General features: G+C 49.7%; 1 protein-coding gene across 2 annotated transcripts; it reads right to left on the bottom strand.

Moving 5' to 3' along the window:
- Positions 1-671: 671 nt before the first annotated feature.
- Atp6v1e2 (ATPase H+ transporting V1 subunit E2) lies at positions 672-6,120 on the bottom strand. 2 transcript variants are annotated; one of them, XM_021149639.1, is made up of 2 exons: positions 6,012-6,120; positions 672-1,623 (listed from the first exon to the last, which is right to left on the bottom strand). In XM_021149639.1, exon 2 carries the CDS (start codon positions 1,520-1,522, stop codon positions 842-844), a length of 681 nt encoding a protein of 226 aa, XP_021005298.1. In that variant the 5' UTR covers positions 1,523-1,623; positions 6,012-6,120; the 3' UTR covers positions 672-841. The 2 variants fall into 2 exon arrangements, with proteins under 2 accessions (XP_021005298.1, XP_021005297.1); XM_021149638.2 differs by lacking the exon at positions 6,012-6,120 and adding an exon at positions 4,548-4,586.
- Positions 6,121-7,950: the final 1,830 nt, after the last annotated feature.

Raw genomic sequence — 7,950 nt, 5'->3', positions numbered from 1 at the left:
TACTTGATACTTTGACAGCTTCTTGGTTCTCTTTCCCATCACACTGAGCCTGAGCTGAGCTATCAGTCTACCACTGCAGCCTCTGAATGCCAGATAGCATGCACATCTCCCTCTGACCCACCATGCATACGGGGTCAGAGAGGTGGAATGTTAGCTGGTGATGTAGAAGGCTGGGCTTCAGGGCACCAGGGAGATGGGACAGACAGGCCAAGGACAGACTTCAGGAATATAGGCGGGCTTCTGGAATCAGTAGTGTGCATAAGCCAAGGCTCTAAACCTGTGGTACATACCCCAGTTTCCCACTGCAGCCTCTCCTCTACAACATAGTTCCAGAGTTATCATCAGGAAGTTCAAGGCAGTGGCTATGGAGACGTTAAACTGCGGGTGCAGTTTCTGATTGCCTGGTGGCTTTCTGAGCATGAGCCTGGGGACGGTAGACCAGACACATCCACAATGCTGACCTTCAATACATCCCATAGTCCCAAGTTACTGCACCTGAAGCAAGAAGACATGCACACTTCATATCTGAATAAGCTTAGAGCTTCAGATGCCTAGGTCAAAGGTACAATTCACATCTCACCCCCGGCAAAGCTGACAGACACCTTCATCCCAGACTTCGAAATGCCCCAGAAACTGTCAAGACAGGTGGACTACAACTTGACTTCTGAGCATAATTTGGGATTTATTCCAAAGTTAACAGTGTATAACCCTCTTAGCTATTCAAAGCTAGGAAAGGACTGCAGAGGAAGATGACACCCCACCCCCACCCCAGGTCCCTTTGTCCAAATGACTCCGACTTTGAAGACTCTGCAGTCTAGCCCAGGCTCCCCGTCCCGGAGCCTCATGTAAAGAACTTTCTGCTGGTGTTGTCTCCAAACAGAATCCCTCGTATCTCTGGCATCTTCTGCATGGCCGCGAGATTCAGCCGACTTTCCAGGGTGTTGGAAACCTTTATTTTCTGATCGCTGCTGTAGACCTCCACCCCTCCAGCAGCATTGGAAGGCAAGTGTTCAGTTTGGTCAACCTGTACCTCCAAATGCTTCTGGCAGAGCCTCATGTACTGAGGGATGGCTCTTACCACCGCATATTCCACCAAGTGGAGGTCCTGTGGCCGGCAGCGGACAATCATCACAGGCTCCAGCAGCCGGAGCAAGGCTTGGAGCACGAGCTTATCCAGCAGGTCCTGGTAGATTTCTTCATCGGACACAATTCTGCTGAGCCTCATCTTGGCATCCTTGAGCAATTCTAAGATGAGATTGTCTCGGGCTCTCAGGACCGTGATGCGAGCCTGGTTTCTCATGGTGGACAGCTGGATCTTTTTCTGCTGCTCGATCTGTTTCTCCTTCTTCTCAAAATAATCCATGATCTTCAGCCGCTGGGTCTGCACCAGGCGGCCCTTCTCAATGTTGAACTCTTCCTCCGCCTTGGCGTCTATCTCCTCCGCCTTCTCGTTGGCTTCCTGCTCGATGAACGCCATCATGTGCTTGATCTGCTTCTGCACATCTGTGTCCGTCAGGGCCATGGCTCCTCTCAGACACGGGGGCACAGGGAGGGCCTGGGGACCTCCTGGTGTCCTCAATGTAGAACAGAGTCTTCAGGGTATTTCTAATGTCTGCTCCCTCCCTGTGCAGAACACAGAGGAGAAAAGGAGAAATCAGAGTCTGAAGGGAAGGAGACCGGAAACTGTCTCGATAGCCCTCCGTTTGTAGATCCGTTAACCAATGTCCTGAGATGGGACGTGATTTGTAGGAAGTCAATCCTGAGAAACCCAAGCTTCACCCTCTGCCGTTCTGTTTCTGTTCACTCACTGTCACCCAATAGCCGCAAGTCAGGGCCATTCTAGTCCAGAGATCTCTCTAGGCAGCGATGACCTAAGACTCGGGTAGGAAGGCAATGGAGTGGAAATACCAAATCAAAACCTAAGCATAAAGAATGTCTCAGCATGGGGCTGGAGAGAAGGCTCAGCCATTAAGACCTGAGTTCGAGTCCTGGTATTCACATGGAAGCTTACAACCAACTACCTGTAACTCTCGTCCTAGGGGACCTGTCACCTTCTTACAGCCTCCGCAGGCACTGCCACACAGACATATATACAGACAAGTCCCCCATACATACAAAATAAAAATACCCAACGACTTAAAAAAAAATCAATGAACACATTAGAGGATGAGAAGGACGGAGGGGAATCATGAGAACCTGGTAACGCAGGACTCAATCCAGGAAGACTGCTTGGAGGCAGGAGGCTTCACAAAACCTGTTATGACCTGAGAGTATGGCTAAGTGAGAAAAAAGCACTCTGGGGAGAGGCGTGGGGTTGAAGAGGCTGAAAGGCGGTCTTTCACCAGGAATGGTGTCCAAGTTTCTGTATATATTTCAATCAGCGGGTAGACCTTTAAGAAGTCTGTGTTTGAAGGTCTCACTCGGTACCTGCTGCTCCTCATACACTGTTGTCATCAAAGTCTCTGCCAGTGTCACCTGGGATTCTACATGTTAAAAAGACTGCAAGGCTAGGGTAAGAGTGCTTGCAAACAATCCTGAGAACCTGCTTTTGATCCCTAGGACCCTAATAAAGGTGGAAGGACAGAACCAAGTCTGTGGTGTTGACCTCTGACCTCTGTGAATGTGTGGCAATGATAATCAGTGCACATCCTCCTCATTCACAGACCCTTGTCATATACACATCCTCCTCCAATGGTAATGGAGCAGGAGGAGGGGCAGGAGGAGGAGGAGGACCAGGAGGAGGGGCAGGAGGAGGACCAGGAGGAGGGGCAGGAGGAGGGGCAGGAGGAGGAGCAGGAGGAGGGGCAGGAGGGGGGGCAGGAAGAGAAGGAAGAGCAGGAGGAAAGAGAGAAAGAGGAGGAGGGGCAGGAGGAGGAGCAGGAGGAGGAGCAGGAGGGGGAGCAGGAGGAGGAGCAGGAGGAGGAGCAGGAGGGGGAGCAGGAGGAGGAACAGGAGGAAGACCAGGAGGAAGGAGAGAAAGAGGAGGAGGAGGGAAAGGAGGAGGGGCAGGAGGAGGAGCAGGAGGAAGGAAAGGAAGAGGAGGAGGAAAATCCTGGTAGAGCATTTGCTTAATAAGCACTTGACCCTGGCTTTTATCCTTGCACACCAAAAACAAACAAAACCCACCAAAAAACCCCATAAAACCAAATAACCAAAAACCAAAAATGAAAACAGAAGAAGTTAAAAGATCTTCCCTACTCGGGCCCATAAAATGCTGTCCCACGGGCATGATACGGCCATGGCACTAGTGAGCTTACAACCGCTGTAGTCGCCTGCATGGGGCCCACAGAAGACTGAACTCGCGAGCATTCGCTCTTAGACAGAGGAAGGGTCAGTGGGGTCCCACACACCCAGGGAAGCTAGCGGAAGCCTGAGCTGCTGCAGGACAGAAAGTCATTTCTTTAGTGATGTGGCCACCCACGAGTGACATCACTCCATCCACACCCACGTGAGTGATCTGGTTAAACCCAGTGGGTCACAAAACAAAAAACAAAACAAAACAAAACAAAACAAAACAAAAACAAAGTAAAATCAACAAAACTAAAAGTCAAGAAAATATGGTGACGCTTTGGTGAGAGGACAGGAGGCACAGTGGGAGGTGTGGGAGAGCGTAAGGAGGGTGAGCAGAATGTATTATATACACATATGAAATTATCAAAGAAGAAATTGATTAAAAAAAAACTCAAAAAAAATCTCATCAGACTCAGGAAAATATATGAACAAAATGAGAATATCCAAAATATAAATGGACTAAATAAATTTTTAGAGCTAAAGAACAATTGAATTAAAAAGATATTCAAGGCATAAGCAGGACTAAGATGGCTCCATAGGTAACAGCACTCGCCACCAAGCCTGAGGACCTGAGTTCAATCCACGGGACGCACATGGTGGAAGAGCCCAGCTCTGGTCAGTTTTCCGTTAGCTTCACACCTGTGCCCTGACACACATTCACGTAATTTTAAATTCTCAAAACAGCCAGGCGTGGCAACTCATCCCTCTGATCTCAGCTCCTGGTGGGCAGAGGCAGGCAGATCTCTGTGAATCTAATACCAGCCTTTCTACAGAGTAAGTCCCAGGCTGAGTAGAGCCAAGTAGCAAGTTCCTAAATAAAATAATCTTTCTGAAAAGCATATTGTTTATCTTATGTTATTTGGAGGTATACTTTTGAAAACTAAGCTTTTTTTTGTCAATAGAACAAAAACACTCCCTGCTCCCACAGAAGACATGTCAATGAAATAAGTTTTAAAAGGCTCCCCAAGATGGGCATGGTGGTGCACACCTTTAATCCTAGCACTCGGGAGGCAGAGGCAGGCAGATTTCTGTGTTCGAGGCCAGCCTGGTCTACAAAGTGAGTTCCAGGACAGCCAGGGCTATACAGAGAAACCCTGTCTTAAAAAAAAAAAAAAAAAAAAAAAAAAGAGGCTCCCCGAGTAACTCCAATCAATGGTCACCAGCTTTGGGAGCCACCATAGATGAAGGGTAAGGGGTGTGAAATGTCGGACACCTGGCCATGTGTGGAGGAATAGACACCCTAGGTGAGCCCTTACCACTTCCATGCCAGGAGCTGCTTTTGGTCTGGCGCCGGGAGTCTGATAGAATGTGGAATTTGGAACGCTCACTGGAACCTGGCACTGCGGACCCTTCTGAACAGATGATTAAGGCTGTCTGACCAGGCAGCTCGAATTCACAGAGCCAGTCTACCCCTTCGGAGGGCTGGCCAGCTCTGCCAAAAAGAGTCCAAGAGAGGGTTCCTTGGCACCTGAACTGTGGCTGGGCTTGTCTTTGCACGCTCAGAATCTCAATTAAGTAGGCACAGAGTTGGCCCCACTCTGGGGTGGGCTTCCCTTAACTGACATGTGTACAGACCCAGTCAGCCAGTTTATTAATTTACTAACGAAAAATACAGCTGCCATGCTGGTGGGTCACGGCCTCTCTTATTTGGCCTGTGGAGACAAATCGGAAGGCTGTTTAATGAGAAAGCCGTCTAACGACAATTCACCAGATGGTCAAGAGAGCCACTCCTATCACAGGCTGCTGGGCTTCTTTTCATGGTGGAGGCACTTCTCCATGCCCAGACAGAGCCAGCTTCCACCGTGCAGGCTCCACAGTGAGGCTGCCTGAAGATCCCACCCCTGCTCTTCACTGACCACACATGTGATTTTGCTGAAGCAGCCCGATCGCCCCCCCTGCCCCCCCCCAGCTTCCTCAGGAATATAATGGAACGTGACAGCATCTACATAGCGTGGCCTTAAATGAAAGGGAGGGTTTATCATAGCGGTGCGCAGAGTCTGTCTTCGTGGACGCTAATTGTCTCGGACAACCCTATTTGCCGCTCCACATCGCAGCCCCTGTTTGAACATAAAGGATCTAGAGCAGATCTGATTCTTCTAACATGTCTCGGTGTCCTTGTACCCAGTCTAGACACAGCCAGACTCTCAGAAATAGTGGGTAAAGTTCTGAATTCCGAGGCCCTGGTCTGGGGGGGTGAGGGTGGACCATCTCATAGCTAGTTGCAATTCTCCCTTCCTGATGCTGCAGTCTACAAGTCTTGTGGCTCCCTCCCTGGGCACCAGCATTTGTTGGTATTGGACTTGGAAGCAGCTGTGGGGTGAACTGGGCTGAAATTCAGGTCTGGATGGGCCAGGCTGAAATCTGGGGCTGGAGCAAATGTGTCTACAGGAACTCGGTATCCATGTCACGTGTCTGGCAGATGTGACTTTCTGCCCGTCTGGGACAGAGATTATGAGCTCACACTGGCCTGCGATTTAAGCAAAACAGCAAACCAAACTGAGGAGCCTCCTGATTGCTTTTGCACAGGCCTTGGAAGTGGCATGACCCACATGTGGGGCTGGGGCAGCAGATCAGGTCTCTAAGGCACACATACCTCCCAGCATCTACCCCACACAGTAGCAGGGTCTCTTTGCTGCTTCAGACCCCAAATGCACAAGTCCAGTTCCAATGTTTGTTCACACTGCTCCCTCAAGTAAAATGTCCACTTGTCTAAATCTCACCTTTACTTTCGGATCTAGTTTGAGTCATGCTGCTTCTTGGGCCTCTGGGCTCCTCTTTAAAATTTAGACACCCACGAATTCTGAAATGTGCCCTCCACGGTCAGTCACAGCAAGGACAACTGCAGTGCGGTCAACATTCCTTGTTTAAAAATTAACTTACTTTGTGTGGAAGTATTTGTGTCTCAGTTGGGGACAGTGACAACTCAGAGCTGAGCCCAGGTCCGGGGACCCCATCGAGGCAGGTGCAGACGGATGCTTCTTCACTGATTGGACTTGGAGTCAGGAAAAAATGTTTCTCTCTCTCTCTCTCTCTCTCTCTCTCTCTCTCTCTCTCTCTCTCTCTCTCTCTCTCGTCTTCCTACATTGCAAATTACAACACACATTCAGAAAAAGTACACAGAATGCAAATGTGCAGTTTATTGAATTATTACCAGGCAAATACTTGGAAACTATCGCTCAGGTCAAGAAATGAAATGTCGCACATTATCTGAAGGCAGGGGACAAGTTGTGGGGGGTCTGCTCTCTGCTTCCATCATGTGGCTCCTAGGGACTGAACTCAGGTCATCAGGTTTGGTGGCAAGCACTACTGAGGGATCTTGGAGGCCCTTGACACATTTGCATTTTTTCCTGACTCCAAGTCCAATCAGTGAAGAAGCATCCGTCTGCACCTGCCTCGATGGGGTCCCCGGAATACATGGTGGGGGGGCATCCCCTTCTCTGTCTTTCAGCAAATACTGGCTGAGCAGTGTGCGAGCCACTGTGTGAGCCACTGTGCAGGGATAGTCAACAGAACAGGCAATAGAGCAGATGCCAGCTCTAGTTCCCAAAGCCTTGGTGTGATGGGAGACTCAATTTGTAAGCTGGAAATCCCAGACCAGAGGGCTGGGCCCCCCACAATGTCATAGAGCTGCATGAATGAAGGGCCCTAGGCTCAGTTCCCACCCAAGCCCATCCCAGGCTCTGTTAGTGTGAGGCCCTGCAGACAGCTCAGCCTTCAAGCACATGGTTTCAAACGTTTGGGTGTTGGCAGTAAAATACAACTGGGGGAGGCAAGAGGAGGAGTGTAAATGGAAGGATGCGCAGACCTTTAGAGACAGACACTCAGACCCCTATCCCCCAAGATGAGGTTTCGGGGGATCCAGCACAGTGCCTTAATTTGGAGTAAGTCACCTGGAAAAGATAGGACATGGGTAGAAGTCACAATTGAGAATGTATCCAAATTGATAGGAATGGTCAAGACTTCATAGACACCCAGTTCTCTCTCTCTCTCTCTCTCTCTCTCTCTCTCTCTCTCTCTCTCTCTCTCTCTCGTTCTCTCTCTCAACTTTCCGAAATTGGTTCTTTGTGACTTTCACATCATGCATCCCAATTCTATTCATCTCTCTGTCCCCCCATATCTGCCCTCTGCGCTTGCAACCTCCCCTCCCCCAAAAGAAAACACAAAGAAATATAAATAATAATAATAAAACAAAAACAAAAACCATCTCGAATGGAAGCTGTGGTGTGCCCACAATACATTCTTTTGCTTCACTGCAAACGTTCGTTGTAATGGAGTCATTGGTCAAGTCATTGTGCTGGGCTTCCACACTCACACTGGGTCCTCCCCTCGGATGATACTCTGTTGTTGCCCGTGTCATGGAGATCCTGCAGCTTTGGATCTGTGGAACCAGCAGTGTCTGCATTCGCTCCAGCAGTTCATAGATGGGGTATATGTTGGGGTGGGCCATCTCAAAGCCCTGGATCTAGACCCGGGTGGTGGCTGAGTTAGTCAGCCCATCAATTCTCCTGCACCCATGCCACCAGGGCTGGGCTCTTCTGCACTGCCCAGACAAGGGGCAGGGGCAAGTCTATGCAGTCTTGGGACATCAATATGGCCCAGACAGCAGTCCAGACCAGGGGTATCCACATGGCCTTTGGTGGGTGGGTCAGGAGCCACCAA

This window comes from Mus caroli, unplaced genomic scaffold (genome assembly GCF_978045245.1).
Source record: "Mus caroli unplaced genomic scaffold, Mus_caroli_1 scaffold_18, whole genome shotgun sequence".
NCBI lineage: Eukaryota > Metazoa > Chordata > Mammalia > Rodentia > Muridae > Mus > Mus caroli.
This window is presented reverse-complemented; position numbering and strand designations above follow the sequence as displayed.

What these genes read in the sequence shown, in the direction of transcription:
- Atp6v1e2 (XM_021149639.1), bottom strand. Translation starts at nt 1,522, where the DNA reads ATGGCCCTGACGGACACAGATGTGCAGAAGCAGATCAAGCACATGATG.